At 59.5% G+C, this 16,229-nt stretch overlaps 3 protein-coding genes across 9 annotated transcripts; 1 reads left to right on the top strand and 2 right to left on the bottom strand.

Moving 5' to 3' along the window:
* Nucleotides 1-954: 954 nt before the first annotated feature.
* STK16 (serine/threonine kinase 16) lies at nt 955-3,500 on the bottom strand. 2 transcript variants are annotated; one of them, XM_009087910.4, is made up of 7 exons: nt 3,358-3,500; nt 2,401-2,620; nt 2,195-2,328; nt 2,000-2,120; nt 1,836-1,931; nt 1,644-1,765; nt 955-1,555 (listed from the first exon to the last, which is right to left on the bottom strand). In XM_009087910.4, exons 1-7 carry the CDS (start codon nt 3,441-3,443, stop codon nt 1,417-1,419), a joined length of 918 nt encoding a protein of 305 aa, XP_009086158.1. In that variant the 5' UTR covers nt 3,444-3,500; the 3' UTR covers nt 955-1,416. The 2 variants fall into 2 exon arrangements, with proteins under 2 accessions (XP_009086158.1, XP_018766987.1); XM_018911442.3 differs by having other exon boundaries at nt 3,388-3,481.
* Nucleotides 3,501-3,537: 37 nt separating this feature from the next.
* Nucleotides 3,538-9,251, top strand: GLB1L (galactosidase beta 1 like). The gene is made up of 16 exons (XM_009087909.4): nt 3,538-4,135; nt 4,547-4,719; nt 5,037-5,187; nt 5,436-5,496; nt 5,756-5,850; nt 6,234-6,414; nt 6,497-6,555; nt 6,680-6,801; nt 6,979-7,019; nt 7,301-7,419; nt 7,533-7,607; nt 7,686-7,775; nt 7,908-8,021; nt 8,273-8,404; nt 8,725-8,940; nt 9,017-9,251. Exons 1-16 carry the CDS (start codon nt 4,082-4,084, stop codon nt 9,233-9,235), a joined length of 1,902 nt encoding a protein of 633 aa, XP_009086157.1. The 5' UTR covers nt 3,538-4,081; the 3' UTR covers nt 9,236-9,251.
* A 174-nt stretch (nt 9,252-9,425) lies between these two features.
* Nucleotides 9,426-16,201, bottom strand: ANKZF1 (ankyrin repeat and zinc finger peptidyl tRNA hydrolase 1). Of its 6 annotated transcripts, none has more exons than XM_050977116.1 (16): nt 16,182-16,201; nt 15,722-15,847; nt 15,322-15,431; nt 14,839-14,941; nt 14,256-14,440; nt 13,871-13,986; nt 13,606-13,759; nt 13,166-13,388; nt 12,888-12,989; nt 12,543-12,698; nt 12,353-12,451; nt 11,679-11,943; nt 11,082-11,193; nt 10,807-10,974; nt 10,627-10,697; nt 9,426-10,047 (listed from the first exon to the last, which is right to left on the bottom strand). In XM_050977116.1, exons 2-16 carry the CDS (start codon nt 15,840-15,842, stop codon nt 9,927-9,929), a joined length of 2,106 nt encoding a protein of 701 aa, XP_050833073.1. In that variant the 5' UTR covers nt 15,843-15,847; nt 16,182-16,201; the 3' UTR covers nt 9,426-9,926. The 6 variants fall into 6 exon arrangements, with proteins under 6 accessions (XP_050833073.1, XP_050833072.1, XP_050833071.1 ...); XM_050977115.1 differs by having other exon boundaries at nt 16,109-16,194; XM_050977114.1 differs by lacking the exon at nt 16,182-16,201 and adding an exon at nt 16,050-16,161.
* Between the last annotated feature and the right edge of the window lie 28 nt (nt 16,202-16,229).

The raw sequence follows: 16,229 nt of genomic DNA, 5'->3' as shown, positions 1-16,229 counted from the left end.
CTTGCTACCTGTGCAGGTAAGAGCCCTGGGGTCTAGTCCCTGGTGCCATGGCACACATCCCACCCCACTCGTTGCTCCAGCCAGGGGCGGGTACTGCTTCCTCATGTGATATATGGCCCTGTGTTGTATCCTGGAGCTCAGGAGAGCAGATTTAGTCTGAGCAAGAAAAGAACGGCAGCTTTTGGGTCTTCTCCTCATGTGCAGCCCAAGGGTAGGTGGGCTTGCCTGGAAAGATGGTTGAAGCAGTGGGAGTTATCTGGCAGCCCTGCCCCTGTGGTCACCATCCAGGGCAAGGAGTGTTCCTGGCTCTCTGGTGCAGTGGGTACACCCTGCAATGGCACCCAGCATGGCACAGACCCCAGGCTGCTGTACTGCTGTGTGTGGTGAGAGGATTAAAGAAGGGCAATGCTCCCTGTTAAATGCTTGTCTGCATCTCATTTTTTACCCCCTCTCTGTGGGTAGACCACCTGCTGGAGCCCCTCCAACCAAAGCTCCCCCCTGGGCTGCGGTTGTCCTCAGTGCTGGGGTGGTTGTGTTGTCCCCATGCTCTGCACACCCCCACCAGAGCAGGGCTACTGGTCCTGCCTCCTAGGGTCTGACAGCTTCCCAGTCTGGGCATCTACCTCCCTCTTCATGGGCAGCAGAGAAGTTCTGCCTATACCCCTGCCACTGCCTGCCTGCCTGTGCTGATCCCTGTCCCGCAGTGCCCAGCTCTGGAGGCTTTGAAAAGCAGTGTTTGGCTCCAGCTGCAGTTGTGTTAGCTCCCAATAGGAGCTTTCTGGGGCCAGGGATTAACTTTCCCTGGTTACTGCTAATGCTCTGGCTATGCTGCTCAGGCTGGCCTCCGCTGCCCTTTGCCTCCAGCAACGCTTGGCTGCCTAGCCCAGACAGTGTTCCCTGCTCTTCCCATGCCCTGGCAGAACCCCTCCCTGCAGACAGGGACACAGCCACAGCTCTGCAAGAACATACTTTACTTCAAACACAAGGCAACATCGGTGCCTAGAGCAATGGCAGAGTGGGCACTCCCTCTGCCTCCCTCCAGCACAGCACCGGGATCCGGCCCGCAGCTCTGCTCCGGGCAGTAGCAACCTTCCTAGGGCACAGAGCTGCAGGACAGCGGCTCCCATCCCCAGGATGGGTCCCACAGCATCCTCTTCTGCCACCCCCAGGGAAGGCAGCAGCTGGCAAGGGACCCATGTTTAGCAGATCACATATCCACAGCTCAGGGGCACAGACCAAGGCCCAGGCAGCAGCATCCAGGGCACAGGACACTCCAAATCCAACACACCTCTGGCACAGAGCAACAGCTCTTCCCCAGGGCATCAATCCCTTCTGCAACAGGTCTGCAGGGCAGCAGGGATTAGGGCAGCTCCTTTTCCCCTGGCTCAGCCTCAGGATGTGTCACCACTGGAAGGCTCAGATCTGTGTAGTGTCCTGCCCTGCTGGTGCTGGCTGCAGCCCCTCCAGTTGGTGGAGGATTTCATTTATGCTGGGTCTCTCCTGGGGGTTCACTGTCATCATGGAGAAGAGCAGGCGTTGCAATGCAGCCGAGTATCTGGAAGAAAGACGGCGAGGGGAGGACCCATGTGGTGCACAGGACAGGGGGCCACCCCGGAAGAGGGTCACCCTCTCCAGCCCCTCACCTGGTTGTGGAGGGCAATGTGAGGGGGTTCTGAACTGCCAGAGCCACACTGTCACCCTTCTGGAAGATGGCATCATAGGGGCCCTCTCCAAACATCATGCAGTACAGCACACAGCCTAAGGACTGGAGCGAGGTGATGTCAGTGCAGCGCTGTAGCAGTGGGATGGGGGAGGTCAGAGGGCTGGATCCTTACCCAGATATCCGTACGCTCATCTATCACGCACTGGCTCGGCACTGTGAAGAGCTCGGGGGCACGGTAGGAGATGGTGCAGCGCTGGGCAGCCCAGTCCTGCAAAGAAGAGGATGGGGATGAAGGGACTGGAACAGGCTCATGGGGTGACGTCCCAGGCCACCCACCTGCACAGCCATGGCCTCCCGAGAGCTGTTGACTTCGATGCGAGCTTGGTTCATGGAGCCCAGGTCCATCAGCACAGGCTGGTCATCCTCGTCCAGCAGCACATTGGTGGGCTTGAGGTCCCTGTGGGGATGGACATCACTGAGTGCCCACCAGGGCCCCTGCCAATCCCCCCAGCCAGTGCTACCACCCCTCACCTGTGTGCATAGCCCTTGCTGTGGATGGCCTGCAGCCCACGGCAGATCCCATGGAGGATGAGGAGGATCCGCTGCTCTGGCATGAAGGTGCCTTTCTCTCGCAGTGCTTCCACCTCTCTCCAGAGGGTTCCCCCCTGGCAAACACAAGCAAATGGTTACCACTGTTGCTTCTGGGGTGGTGTGGCAGCCAGGAAAGACCCCCTCACCTTCACATAGGGCAGGAGAAGCCAGGCTTCGTGCTTGGTGCCCTTCTCCACCATGCAGTGAGCCACCAGGCGCAGGATGTTGGGGTGGTCGAAGAGGCCGTGCATCTCCACCTCGTGCAGGGCAGCCTGGCGGTCCTCCTTGTCGTGGCACAAGATGCGTTTCAGGGCGTAGAAGCGCCCGTCCCGCAGTCCCTCCACCAGGTCCACATAGCTGAAGCCCCTGCAAGGAGTCAAGAACAGCATGGGCTGGGGGCTGTGACATTCATGCTGGGGCCTGGTGCCCAGTCTCATCTACAAGCACCCAGAGGAGGGGGACAGAGGGCAGCATAAATTCCCCCGGTATGCACATCTCCCCATCTTGCAGGCACCTGTGAGGAACCCAAAGCATCCCCTCTCTGTATGAAAAAACCCACTGGCTCAATCATCCGCACTCCCATGGCCCCAAGCACCCACTTCTGAGAATGACCAACCCCTCCCTGTCACTCAGCAGGAGAATCATCTGTCATGCACAAGCAACCCCAGTGCTGAAGCATCATCCCTCAACAAGTCCAAATACTTCCCCAAGCCCCAAGGTGACCTGGGCTCAAGCATCTCCCCACCCTGCCCGAGCATCCCGTGCCTGAGTGCCACCCCATGCCCAAGCATGTCCTCATGCACAACCACCCTCCATGCCTAAGCATGTCACCACCACCCCTGAGCGAGCACCATCACCCCAACGCCAAGTCATCTCCCATGCACAAGAACCCCCGTGCCCAGCATGCCCCCCCACACCCAACATTCCTCCTGTACAAGCACCTCCATGCCCGAGCATCCCCCCCCGCGACATGAGCACGCCCAAGCAACCCCCCCCACGCCCGAGTACGCCCTCGGCCCGAGGACGTCCCCCCTTGCCCGAGCATCCCTCCCGGAGCACGGGGACCCCCGCCCGAGCCCCCCGCGCCCCAGCCCGCCGCGCACCCCTCTGCCAGGCGGTGGAGCAGGAGGTACCGTGCTCCCCCCAGGCTGACAGTGCCGCGGGAGCAGACGCACAGCGTCTGCCCCATCGCCCGTCCGCGTCATCGCCCGGGGCCGCCGCGTCACCGCCCGTCACCGCCGCGTCACCCAGCGGGCGGGGCCGCACCGCCTCCCGCTGCCCGCTGCCGCCGCGGCCCGGCCCTGCCATCCCTCCGCCTTGCGGCGGGCTCGTCCTGTCCCGCAGCACCTCCCGACACCCCTGCCACTAGCTCTGTCACCAGCTCTAGCCCTCGGCCCTGGGACGTTTTCCTTCCGCTCATCCGACAGCAGCAGCCCTCCGATCAGAGCTACAGCCGAGCTTTCCATCACCGCCTCTCTGACAGAAAAAGCGGGCTAAGTTCAATGGAAAGGCTTCTGCCTGCTGGTGACGCTTTTACGAGGCTCCTTGTCCCCTGACTTTGATTGCGACTCCCCACCCCACTGGGCACCAGAGGTGTGCCCGCCGGCCGGAGCTGCATCCCCTGCTGGGGTGGGCTTTGCGGGGCTGGCCCGACGTGGAGTGTCGGAGCCGCCCACCCCTTTCCCGTGGTCCCGCCCCACCTGTTCCAGCTGCCCGCACTTGGGACCGGGAGAAGGAAGCGCTGGCAGAGATCCTGCCCGGCTCACGTGATGGGGGAGCCACGTCCAACCTCATCCCCATCCCGGGCCTGCCGAGCCCCCGGCGAGGATGGGACTGCCGGCCCTCGGCCTGCTGCTGGCAGCGGGGCTCCTGCACACGCAGGTTAGCAAACAAGGGTGGAAAGTCTGGGCGAAGCGCACGGGACTGAGCTGTGAAGGAGCGAGTGGGACGCCTCCCGAATCTGCCTTCCCGATCCGTCTCCCTGCTCGTCATGGTGTAGCTCCCTCCTGCAGCAGCCCATGTCCTGCCACAATGTCCCAGCTTGCATTCCCAGCTCCTTCCCTGCCCTCGCAGCACCCACCCCAGCAGCGACGTCCCCACAAACGCCGCCAGCCCAGCCGGGGTGTTTGATCAGCGGGGAGGCTCGGCTCCTCCCTCCTGCTCTCCCGGGACAGTTTGGCATCCCCTTCGGGGGAGGGTACCGCCAAGAACCAGCCCCGTCAGTGCCTGTCCCGGGAAACAGAGGGGCGGCTGGAGGTTCTGCAAGCCTCCAGCTCTTCCTTTTTCCTGCAGGCCTCCCCTTCGGAACGCTCCTTCCAGCTGGATTACGACCACAACTGCTTCCGCAAGGACGGTGCCCCTTTCCGCTACATCTCGGGCAGCATCCACTACGCCCGCGTTCCGCGCCCTGCCTGGAGGGACCGGCTGCTCAAGATGTACATGAGCGGGCTCAGTGCTGTGCAGGTGTAAGCCGTGGCGACAGCCCTGATGGTGCACAGCCCATAGCCACCACGGGCTTTCTGGGATCTGTAGGAACAGAGATGAGGGTGTTGTCTGACCACAGGGACCAAGCACCAACAATTGCACTTGGCTGTGACCTCCCGAGGTCACCCCTGCCAGACACAAGCATGAGTGTGAGCTAGTTCCAGTCCAGCCCGAGCTGCCATACTCAGCTCAGGTTGCAGGCCAACTCCCAGAAGCAGAGGGACCAGCTGGTGGGATGGTTCCCTTCTGTGCTGGGATGTCCTTAGCTCCTGCATACTGATCTCCCCTCTCACTCCAGCTACGTCCCCTGGAACTACCATGAGACACTGCCAGGAGTTTATGACTTCACTGGGAACCGGGATGTGGAAGCCTTCCTGGACCTGACAGCTGAGCTGGGACTTCTGGTGATCCTGCGGCCAGGGCCCTACATCTGTGCAGAATGGGAGATGGTGAGCCCTGGCCCCCAGCCTGGCACAGAGGGGTGACGGGTGGTCTGGGAAGGGCACAGCAGGGTTGGCCCTTGTGGCTGTGGTGCTGACTCCAGTGCTGTGCCCGCTGTGCCCAGGCTGCTGCCCCAAAGGCAACAGGCCGTGCTGGTGCCAAGTACTCGCATTGCACTGGCTGATTTCAGCAGTGTGCAGGCCCAGGCTGCCAAGGAGTTTCTCTGCCTCCCTCTCTGCTGTGTGTGTTTCTCCAGGGTGGCTTGCCTGCCTGGCTGCTGTGGAAACCAGACATCATCCTGCGCACTTCCAACCCTGGTGAGGCTCAGCACAGGGCTCTGGGCACCATGTCCTTACAGCCTGGTGCCAGTCCTAGCATTGCCTCCACACACCTGCCAGATCTGTCTCTGTGGTCTTTCCCATCATCTTCTTTATCCTCTGAGAGCCCCATAGTTTGTACTCCATCTCCATTTCCCCATCTCTGCCCCATCTGCTGTGCCTTCCTCCTGGCAGGCTGGCTGTAGGTGGGCTGGGGTGGATGCTGCAGCCAGCCCCTGCCCTGCCTCTGTCCCTCCAGCCTACCTGGCAGCTGTGGACTCCTGGCTGCATGTCCTGCTGCCCAAGATCAAGCCACGCCTGTACCACCAGGGAGGAAACATTATCAGTGTGCAGGTAAGGTGCTGTTAGGCCCAGCCCTATGCCCTGCTCTGGGTCATCTTTGGATGTGCCCCAAAAAGCCCCATTGTGTATCCCCTACACAGTGACCTTACCCAGGCAAAGCTCAGATAAATCCCTCCCAACTTCTGGACCTAGATTTAAATCCAAGGGCTGGGAATCTGAGGTACCTGCCATCACCACAGCTGTGGTTGGAGGGACACTGGCAGAGCTGGAGCTCATGCTGGCACTGGAAAGTTATGCTCAGGATCTCCTGGGGGGTTGTCAAGACATCTGATGATGTCCAGAGGAAAGGGGGGAAGTTGGTGCTCATCCCAGTGGGCAGTGTGACCTGTCTGCAACCCTGCCACGTGCATAATGTGTGCCTGCCTCGCTCGCAGGTGGAAAATGAATATGGGAGCTACTATGCTTGTGACTACGGATACCTACGGCACCTGCTGGGCTCTTTTCGGGCGCTGCTGGGCAGCGAGGTGCTGCTCTTCACCACCGACAGCACGCGAGCCGAGGAGCTGCGCTGCGGCACCCTGCAGGGGCTCTATGCCACCGTCGACTTTGGGCCAGGTATCCCTGTGGGGGAGGAGGAGAGAGAGGGTGTGGGTCCCTTCTCTGTCCTGCTCCAACCTCCCCCTCTGCACCTCCACAGGATCCAATGTGACGGAGGCATTTGGTGCCCAGCGCCGCGTGGAACCGAAGGGGCCCCTGGTGAGCTTGGCGTGGGTGCTGTGGGGGGAATGATGCCACGGCTTTGGGGAGGCAGAGGTGCCGGGCAGTGAGGCAAGGAGGGGTGCTGGCCCAGGCTGCAGGTGACAGTCTCTTTGTCCTCCAGGTAAACTCTGAGTACTACACAGGTTGGCTGGACTACTGGGGCGAGGCACATGCCAGCACCAGCGCAGCGTGGGTGGCCCAGGGGCTGGAGGACATGCTGCAGCTGGGAGCCAGCATAAACATGCAAGTAGTCAGGTGGCAGAGGGCACAGCCACCAGGGCAGTGGGCATCACCACTTGCCTTCATCCCACTGGGATCAGGCCAGCAGGGACTGTGGGTGCTGGAGGGAAGGGGCAGTGCCTGGTGAGCCCCTGCTGGGTCTGTGGTGTTGCTGACCAGGCTCTCTGGGGTGTATCATAGGTACATGTTCCACGGAGGGACGAATTTTGCCTACTGGAGCGGTGAGTAGAGCCTTGCTCTAGGGAGGGAGGGGCACACTGCATGGCTGGAGAGCTTTCCTTCGCCATCCCTGAGAAACCTGCTTCAGGCTCTTTTCTTTTCCATGGGGCAGGTTGACACATAGCCAAGGGCCCTTGAACCCAAGCTTATCTTCTCCTGGGGACTCCTTTCATGCCTATGCAAGGGCTCACAGTTCTGGGTCATGCCCCCCCACATTGCACTGAAGCCAGCCTGGGGCTGGGTTCCATGCCCTGGGCTGTGCCAGAACCCCTTCCTTGGCCAGGTGCTGACTACAAGGGCCAGTACAAACCAGTGACCACCAGCTATGACTATGATGCCCCCCTCTCAGAGGCAGGAGACCCTACTGAGAAGCTGTTTGCCATTCGCACGGTCATCAGCAAGGTAACAAACCTGGCAGGAATAAGGGGAGAGTACTGGGCACTGCTGCTTGTGTACCAGCAGGGCAAGGGACATCTCCCTGCTTGCCATGGGGTAGCTGACAGTCTGCTGTTCAGTTCCAGCCCCTGCCAGCTGGCCCGATGCCACCTGCCACCCCCAAGTATGCCTATGGCTGGGTGGCCCTACGGAAGGTGAGTGCCCCTCCTGAAGGCCATACTGCCCCAGCGTGGCACTACTCAACTGCCCAGCACCCATCCCTCTCTTTGCAGTATGCTGACCTCCTGGATGTCTTGGATGTGCTGTGCCCCTCTGGGCCCATCCAGAGCCAGTTCCCTCTCACCTTTGAGGCCCTAAAGCAGGTGAGAGGCTGGGTGTAGTGGTGGACACTTGTGGAGATGCTCCTGTCTGCCTGGCCCTGGCTCTGGGGCAGAGGAGCAGAGCTCACTTCCAGCTCCATTTCCCTTCCTGTGCCACTGCACTGTGTCCTGCAGGTCCATGGCTTTGTGGTGTACCACACACAGCTGCCCTGGGATGTACCAGACCCAGCCACGCTGGGTGCTCCTCCCCACAGCATCTGTGACCGTGGCTATGTGATGCTGCAGAAGGTGAGGCTATGGGAGCATACCAGTCCCTGGGACAGTGCGCCAGAGGGCTGTGCCATCCCAGGGTCTTGGGGACAGCAAGAAACTGTACTGAGCCTTTGCGGGGTGGCTCTTGGGCCCAAATTTGCCTCCTTTGAGGGCAGAGAGCAGCTTTGGCTCTGGTGGGCTGGCAGCAGGATGCTCTGTGCCTACTGGCAGTGTTGGGGGTGGTGGGATCCAAACATGGGCCAGCAGCACTGACTTTGTGGCTTTAGGAGTACCAGGGAACGCTGGAGAGGGACGGGCAGACAACGCTGCAGGTAACAGGCAAGGCAGGGGACACCCTGGACATCCTCATGGAGAACATGGGCAGGATCAGCTTCGGGGCCAACACCAGTGACTTCAAGGTAAGGGGAGAGCGCCCTTAGGCTCCAGAGGGAATGGCCTGGCAACCCATGTGACCAAACACCCTCTACTGCCACCTGAGACAGTCTAGCTTTTGTGGGGCCAATTCCAGTCCTGCTCCCTGGTTCATCTCAGACCTGCCAGAACAGGGCTCAGAGACTAGCACCCCTCTCCCACTTATGCTGCCAGAGCTGCGAGGGCCCTTCACTCCTTAGAGGGGATCCCATCCCACCTTCACTGCTGCCAGAGAGACACGCCCTGGGGCTGCCCCAAGCGTCCTGGCAGATACTGCTGCTTCATTTCCCCTCCTGTTGCATCTCAGGGCTTGCTGGGAAACCTCTCATTGAACTCCAGGCCTCTCAGCAACTGGCTCATCTATCCCCTGGCCATAGACACCGCAGTCCAACAGGGCTGGCCCCATGCTGCTCTGCCAAAATCAAGCAGTGGGGGCCGAGTGGGGGCAGCCTTCTACACTGGGACCTTTGAGACACCTGGCATTGCCTGGGACACCTTTGTGAAGTTACCAGGTTGGAGCAAGGTAAGGCAATGCATAACTGGGAAAGGGGTAAGAGTGAACCAGGACACAGCTCAGTCCCATCTCCATCATCTTCCAGGGACTGCTGTGGATAAATGGCTTCAACTTGGGCCGGTACTGGAGCTGTCGTGGGCCCCAGCAGACCCTCTTTGTGCCTGGCTCGGTGCTGCACGCTGGCCACCCCAACAACATTACAGTGCTGGAGCTAGAAAGGGCACCTCCCACTCCTCTCTTGCTCTTCCTTGACCGACCCCTTTACAACAGGACATTTGGCTGCAGCACCATGGCCACAGAATAAACACTGCTGGGCACTGGCCTTGCCTCTCACTGGGGCTGGGGAGATGGCAAGGGGCTGACAAAGCACAGGGGCTAAGGAAAGTGGCACAGGTCCTGGCACAGACCTTTGGGGACAAGCAGGGCCTCTGATAATGAGTAAGGGACTCAGGACTGAGCTTGATTTGCATGTCAATGCAACACGCATCCCCAAATAGTTTCAGTGACCATGCTGATTCCCCCATGGCCAGGGGTTCAAGGCACCTCTTTATTGACAATGTAGGCAGGGGAAGTAGCTGCTAACATGACGGCTGAGATGCTGATGGCAGCCAGTAGAGGAGAGGTAAAAGCACAACCTTGATGGTGTCGACAGGCATGGCTGGAGGTAGCTCAGGGCTGCAGAGTCTGTATGTGTCAGGATCTGTCCTTACACCCACAGATAGCAACCTATGAGGTAGCCATGAGAAAAGTTGGCAGCAGTTGGCTGAAGCCAGGCCACTGAACAGTCCCAGCCCCTCACACTAGCACATGCAGACCTCTCAGTTATTAACTTTGCCAGAGTCACCACCCAGAGTGATATTCATGCCCAGAGAGTGACATGGCCAGCTCAGTCCTTCTGACCATCGCTGCTGCACAGGTTCTCCCTTGCCGTACAGCCAGTGCTCAGCCACGTCCCCACCACACTGGTCCTTGGCAGGTGGCAGCAGTCTCCAGCTTTAGGTGCGGCCAGCCTGGGCCCGGCGGTGTGTTTGCAGGCAGGCCGTGGAACAGAAGGAGAAGTCGAGGTAGTGGAAAGGGATCCGTCCCAACAGGGACTCTCCACAATGCCAGCAGCGGCTGCAGGAAAGAGCAGAGCTGCCCCTGAGCAAAGGGGACACTTGCAAAAGAGTTAGTAGAGGAAAGGATTCCCTGCCTGGACCGTGACACAAGACACGAGCAGCCTGAGGGAGCTGGGGCTCCTCCGCTCTCACAGGGCTGAAGTGCTCACCCAATGGCCTGGCCAAGACATACTCCCTGGGGGACATGCTCAGTCTGAGCATGATGTGAGGTACTTTGAGGCAGAATGAACATTTAGGGACTTGGCCCTATAAAGGTTGTAAAGCCCCTGCCCAGAAAAGCATGGGGAGTGCTGTTTGCCAACAAACCTTGTGGAGTGGCAGAGGAAAGTAAACAGGGACACAGGAGTGGCTGGGGCATTGGCTTGCTGCAGATCTGGCTGCAAGTGGACCAAGTCATCTTTAGCAAGATATTTCAGGGGAGCAGGGCAAGGGAGGGAGGAAACTTTTACAAAAGCACTATTGGGAATTGGGTGGTCAGGAATAGCTTTGAACTGGAAATGAGAACTGGAGCAAGAAAGGCAGGAAACAGCTGTACTGACATGGGAGAATTTGTCTTCAGAGCTGCTGGGATGGTTACCTGATATTGGCAAGAGTTGTGCCGGTGTCCTGCAGCTGGGCAGCCAACCTCCTCTCAGCAGCCAGTGCCCTCTGGGGAGTAGAAACAGCTCAGCCCCTGCAGCCCCTGGGATCTGCTGTGCCCAGAGCCCACCACATCAGCACTGCCTTATCTAGGTTGGATCCCCTTCCCAACCCTCACCTTCTCCCTGTCAGACAGGGCTGCAAACCACTGCTTCCTTTCCTGCTCCTGCTCCCAGCGGTGCTGCTCCTCCCGCTGTGCTTGCTGCCGTTGCTTCCGCTGGGCTTTCTGTGCCCGCTTCTTCTCCAGCTTCTTGGCCTCCATCTCCTGTGTCAGGGGCCCTGGCACCTGAGGGCAGGCAGCATCTCCCACTGAGCTGGGGCAATGCACAAGTGGGAAAGGAGAGCTTTGCTCTGGGGCACCCCTGTGGATGAGGTTAGTGGGCAGGCATCCACCTTGGCACGGCTGTAGTCGTATTTGTCTGGATGGTCCACCATGAACTTGCGGAAGGCATTGCGGGTCCGTCTGTCAGCAGAGGTGCAGTATGGAGTCCTCTCCTGCCTGTCCCTGTGAGACAAGGGAGACCAGCTCGCTCACACTACCATCGTACTGTCTGCATCCCACTGGGCTATGAGCCCAGTGACCCCCCCAAGAGATGAGCAGTGTGTACTGCAGGCCACAGTATCAGCCAAGGAGGGGAAAATTCCTTATTCCTATACCAGATTAGGAATCCTTCATGTCCTCCAAGTTCTTGCCTCTCAAAGCCCCTGCACGGGGCTTTTGTCTCATCCTGGCCCTTGGAAATGCTTACCAATAAACCTTGGTGCACTTTGAGGCAGTGCCCCCTGCTGCCATACCAGACCAGGCAGGCAGAGAGAAGGCTGGTTCAGCTCCTAGGCCTCCCATAAAAACCCCGGACATACTGGGTCACAGAGACCAATACTGGCTGTCCCAGGACAAGAGTGGCACCAGTTTCCTGTAGCTGAGACAGGAGTGAATTGCTGGACTCCCACAGCAGGGGTTGTGAACCACTGGGTGCCCTGCAGCCATACCTGAGGGTAGGGTCTGCTCCTGCCTCCAGCAGCAGACACACAGCCTCAGCCCTGCCAGCTTGTGCTGCCACATGAAGCAGGGTGCAGCCCTGCTCATCCACGGGCTGGTTCAGCAGGGAGCGGGCCATATCCAGAGACTGCCCGTTCTCACTGTGCTGTGGCAGGCTCCCATTCTCTGGCACTCCCAGGAGGTGCTGCAGTGTCTGCACATCCCCTGTCTTGCAGGCAGTGAACAGAGCATCGCAGAGCTGGGTCTGAGGGTCTCCTGTGAGGGAAGAACAGGAGGGGGGTCCGATGGGCAGACTGAGCAGAGCAGCACTCTGGTCTGACCAGGGAACACACACAATGCATCAGCTTGCTAGCTGGATTTGGGCACTGTAGGATCTCCACCACCTTTAGAGTCTGCAGCCATGTCCTATGGCATTGCTAGGCGCTGTTGTCAGCAGCCAAGTCTCCTCCTGAAGTAAGACCCACTCCAATCCCCCCAATACACCTGGCTTAACCAGGTGCTGCCTGACCCCCTTGGCTCCAAACACACAGCTCACTCAAAGGCACACGACTGCACTTAAGACTTCTCAGACCCAGGTGTTCTGGGCATCTGCAGGACAATGTGCTCTTCACCTGACTGAAAAGCCACCAGTAAATGGGGCAGGCATCCAGCCAAAGCCACTCACCTCCATTGCTCCAGGGAAGCAGCCCAGCCTCAGCCTCCCCCTGCAGCTCTGTCACTGGCTCCAAGCCAGCCTGCCCACCAGTCTCTTTAGCACAAGGCCCTGCACAGGCAACACGTGAGGAAGAGGGTCAGAGTCAGCCTGCATCCCATCCATGCCTTTCTACACTGCCCCTGCCAGTTCTTCCCCTCACCTTTCTCCACCTTCTTGTCCCTCTTCTTCCTCCTTTTGCGGTTTCTCTTGGGCATCACTTCGAACTCCCGGAGGTCCAAGGTCCCCAGTGTCACTTCCACAGTCTCCAGTTCCCCTGTAGGACTTTCTTGCTCCTCTTCCTCCTCCTCCTCTGGGGCTGAGGAGGGTGATAAGACTGGGGCTAAGGCTCCATACACAGAACTAATCACTCAGGGTTCTGAGCCAAGAACAGCCTTTCTCCTGTCTGGCCACACTCTGAAACTGCCAATGTGGTCCATGCCCATGCCATAACATCAGAGCCCTCCTGCTTGCTCAGAGTCATGTCTCCCTCCATGGTTCAACTCACCAATTGTGTCCTCCTGCGGGGGATCCACCTCTGCCTTCTTCTGCCTCTTCTGCCAGACCTTCCGGGGGGACCCAGTGATGTCCTCCAGTGGTGTGTCCTTCCCTAGGCAGCAAGGGCGCTCCCGTCATTGCCTGAGGACAGGGAGCACCCCATGTCTCCAGGGACTGAGGGCTGAAGAGCAAGCACCTCCACCCCATAGGGTAGTGTCCCCTAATGCACAATGGACCACGTCATGCCACCTGCCCTGACCCACAGGCATGAGGGCTGGTCCAACTCACCATACACCTGCAGGCTGGCCAGCGTGGCGTGGACTCGCAGCACCTCTCGCAGGGTTGCCCTGCGGGTGCTGAGGGGGATGTGGCAGATGCGAGGGTCCCCTCGGGTGAGGGGTGGATTCCTGCCACCAAAGAGCAGTGCACGATTGTGATGAGGGGCCCGGAGGAAGATGCGCTGAGCTTCACTCAGGTGCTGTGCCCAGGCTGCCAGGAGGTCCTGAATATCCTGGGGAGAAAGGAGAAGCTTTATGGGATCCTGAGCACACTATATGGGCAAACATAGCTCTGGAGCAGGGACAAATCCAGAAGAGAGTAACGTCAATTGGGCCCTGCCCCTTTTCTGACAGGTGGTACCACGCTGCTGCTGGAGGGCAGCAGCGTGGTACCACCTGTCAGAGGCAGCAAGAGCACTCCCTGCCAGGAGCCCAGTGCTGCACCCTCACCTTGAGCAGCGCAGCCTCGTTGTAGCGGCGCAGGGAGGCCCCAGCCGATCTGGGGGCTGAGCCTGGGGTCTGAGCATCCCGAAGGCCCTGCGCTGTGCCCCGCCGTGCTCGCACCGTGTACCGGTGGAAGGTCTTGTGCTCCTGCACCTTCAGGCTGTGGAGAGGGGCAGGCATGAGCCACAGAGCTTAGTGTGCGTGGCATTACCATGCAAAAGCAGCTCCAGCTGACTGTGCCCAGACAGTCCTGCTGTCCCCCTGTACTCACCCCCGGAACACTGCTCCTGCGAAGTGCCCGCCACCCATCATCAGCACAACCCAGCATGTGCTTGCACTGAGGCTCTGCAGTGATGCTGTCAGCTCCACCGACTCCTCAATGTCACCCTGATACAGAGACACCCTTGCTAGCACCCATGGCCTTACCTCCTGCTGTCCCCAGGACAGAGACCAGCCTCTCTGCTAGCACCAGAAGCAGGTTTCTGGGAGCACCCCAGAGCCAAATAACAGGCCGCCAACAAGTCTGGGGCTCTGACCTGGCACCAGAGTCCGCCCTTCCTAGCACAGGAGGTAGGAGACTATCAGAGAGACATCTACACCCGAGTGCCACCACCTTTTCTGGACTCCCTCTCCCAAACAGTTGGGCTGTGACTTGCCTTCCCAGTGAGCAGCACACAGCGGTAGGCGGAGATGAGCTGGCCCTTCGCATTGCGGAGCAGCACTTTGTGGGAGCGGGGAATCTGCTGGGTCCGGCCAGTGTCACTGACGGAGGGCAGCAACTCTGACTCACTGCTCACATCAGAGCTATCTGAGTCAGATCCTGAGATGCTGGAAACATCACCTGCAAGGAAAAGAAAGATGCAGTGAAATAAAGCAAAGATTATTGAACAGCCTCCCCAAAACTATCGAGGTGACTCCAAGGGCACTTGCAGATTGCCCACAACCCCAGAAATGTTCTGTCAAATAACCCTATATATCACAAATAGGCTGTGACCTGGGGACATAGGAGTTTTGAGCTCTGAATCCCCAGACAGGGTTAGGCAGGGGCTCAGTTAAAACATCCCCTTTTGCCTATAACAAATCCTAATAGCTCAGGAGCAGGGCTGGATCCGGAGAAAACACCACAGGGACAGAAAAAAGGAACCCTGCACTAGCAGAAGGCTTCATCCCTGTACAGGAGAACCCCAGTGAGGTGGCTGACAGCCCCTGGGCTCTAATGAAGACAATCCAGCTTCTCACCTGTGCGGGTTTTCTCCTCAAACACTTCCTCAGGCAGCGTCCGGTGCCCCAGGAGTCGCTGCTTCAGGTTGAAGCGGTGCCAGTCAAGACGGTAGTGCTCAGTCTGTGGAGCAAAAAAGCATGAGCTGGCAGCATCTTGGTGGTCCATGAAAGCCATCAGCACCAAAGGGCATGAGGTGACAAGGACTAAACTGATGCTGGGCTCCTTCAGTGGTCCTGACTGGAAAATCACAGTATTTTAAGGAGTTACCCATGAAACAATTAATCTGAACAAGTACAGGCCTGTGCTGCACTTACCCTTTACTTACTAATGATACCTTTAACTGATAACATACAAGGTTTCAGTGCCAGATCCCAATAGGTCGTGAGCAGTGGGCAAACAGCCAACACTGGGCTGCACCATGCTGGGGCTGAGCTTCCATAGCAGGATCCCACTAGTCATGCCAGCCCCACTCCCACTTCACACTGTTCAGCCCTACTCACCTGCTCCTCTCGGCTCCCAAACACCTGCCCGCAGGTCAAGCAACACATCCTCTCTGGCACCTCAGCGACCCCATGGGCCTTCTCCTCACAGCTGGGTGCTGCAGGTTTCTCTGGAAGAACAAGGGAGGGCTGTACACAGGCAGCCTGCAGGCTGCACCGCAAGGAGTGGAGCCTCCTCTGTCCCTCCTCAGCCAACTCAAAGAAACCTATGGTTGAAGGAGCTTCGGGGACCTCGGGGTGTCACCAAAAAAAAGCCCATTTACCCACCCACCAGGTAGCTCCTATGGCCCAGCTCCGGGGTGATCACCCAATCTGAGCTGGGGACAGAACATAAATCTGTGGTGGACACGAGCTTAGTCAGATAACTTCCCTCCCGCCGCTCCCGCGGAGCCCCACGCACCGTGGCTCGCAGGTGCCAGCTGGGCAGCACCCGCATCCGCAGCAACTCCGGTGACAAGGCTCAGCCCGCGCAGGAGTTCAGGGTCCTGAGCGGCCTCAAACACCGACCTGCTCTCTGACATGGCTACTGCTTCCAGCGGAGGGGACATGGCTGAGGAATGGGTCCGTCGGGAACCACCCGCCAGTGACCGCCCCGACACCGGTCCCATGGGCCCATCACTCTGGCCCCGTCCGAGCCCTGCCCCGCACCGCACCCGGAGCCTGTGCGTGATCCCCCTTCCCCAAGCCGCAGCACCCCCATCACCCCCGGGCCGCCGCACCTCCGTTACCTCCAAGCCGCCGCACCCCCGGAGCCGCCGCCTCCCCGTTACCCCCGAGGCCGCCGTACCCCCATCACCCCCGGGGCCGCCGCATCCCCGTCACCCCCGGGGCCGCTCCCCCGTGCCCGCCCCGTCGCTCACGCGCGGCCGCCGCCGCCGGGCCCGGAAGCGCCGCTCGTCACATCCCGC

This window comes from Serinus canaria, chromosome 7 (genome assembly GCF_022539315.1).
Source record: "Serinus canaria isolate serCan28SL12 chromosome 7, serCan2020, whole genome shotgun sequence".
NCBI lineage: Eukaryota > Metazoa > Chordata > Aves > Passeriformes > Fringillidae > Serinus > Serinus canaria.
This window is presented reverse-complemented; position numbering and strand designations above follow the sequence as displayed.

What these genes read in the sequence shown, in the direction of transcription:
- ANKZF1 (XM_018911440.3), bottom strand. Translation starts at nt 15,929, where the DNA reads ATGGGACCGGTGTCGGGGCGGTCACTGGCGGGTGGTTCCCGACGGACC. An exon ending in GGACAAGAAGGTGGAGAAAG is followed by an intron (nt 12,452 to 12,542) that starts GTGAGGGGAAGA and finishes TTGCCTGTGCAG; the next exon opens with GGCCTTGTGCTAAAGAGACT. An exon ending in ACAACTCTTGCCAATATCAG is followed by an intron (nt 10,048 to 10,626) that starts GTAACCATCCCA and finishes TCTTTCCTGCAG; the next exon opens with CCGCTGCTGGCATTGTGGAG.
- STK16 (XM_009087910.4), bottom strand. Translation starts at nt 3,443, where the DNA reads ATGGGGCAGACGCTGTGCGTCTGCTCCCGCGGCACTGTCAGCCTGGGG. An exon ending in CTCCACCGCCTGGCAGAGGG is followed by an intron (nt 2,621 to 3,357) that starts GTGCGCGGCGGG and finishes GACTCCTTGCAG; the next exon opens with GGGCTTCAGCTATGTGGACC. An exon ending in GGGAGGCCATGGCTGTGCAG is followed by an intron (nt 1,932 to 1,999) that starts GTGGGTGGCCTG and finishes TCTTCTTTGCAG; the next exon opens with GACTGGGCTGCCCAGCGCTG.
- GLB1L (XM_009087909.4), top strand. Translation starts at nt 4,082, where the DNA reads ATGGGACTGCCGGCCCTCGGCCTGCTGCTGGCAGCGGGGCTCCTGCAC. An exon ending in GAAACATTATCAGTGTGCAG is followed by an intron (nt 5,851 to 6,233) that starts GTAAGGTGCTGT and finishes CCTCGCTCGCAG; the next exon opens with GTGGAAAATGAATATGGGAG. An exon ending in CACCGTCGACTTTGGGCCAG is followed by an intron (nt 6,415 to 6,496) that starts GTATCCCTGTGG and finishes GCACCTCCACAG; the next exon opens with GATCCAATGTGACGGAGGCA.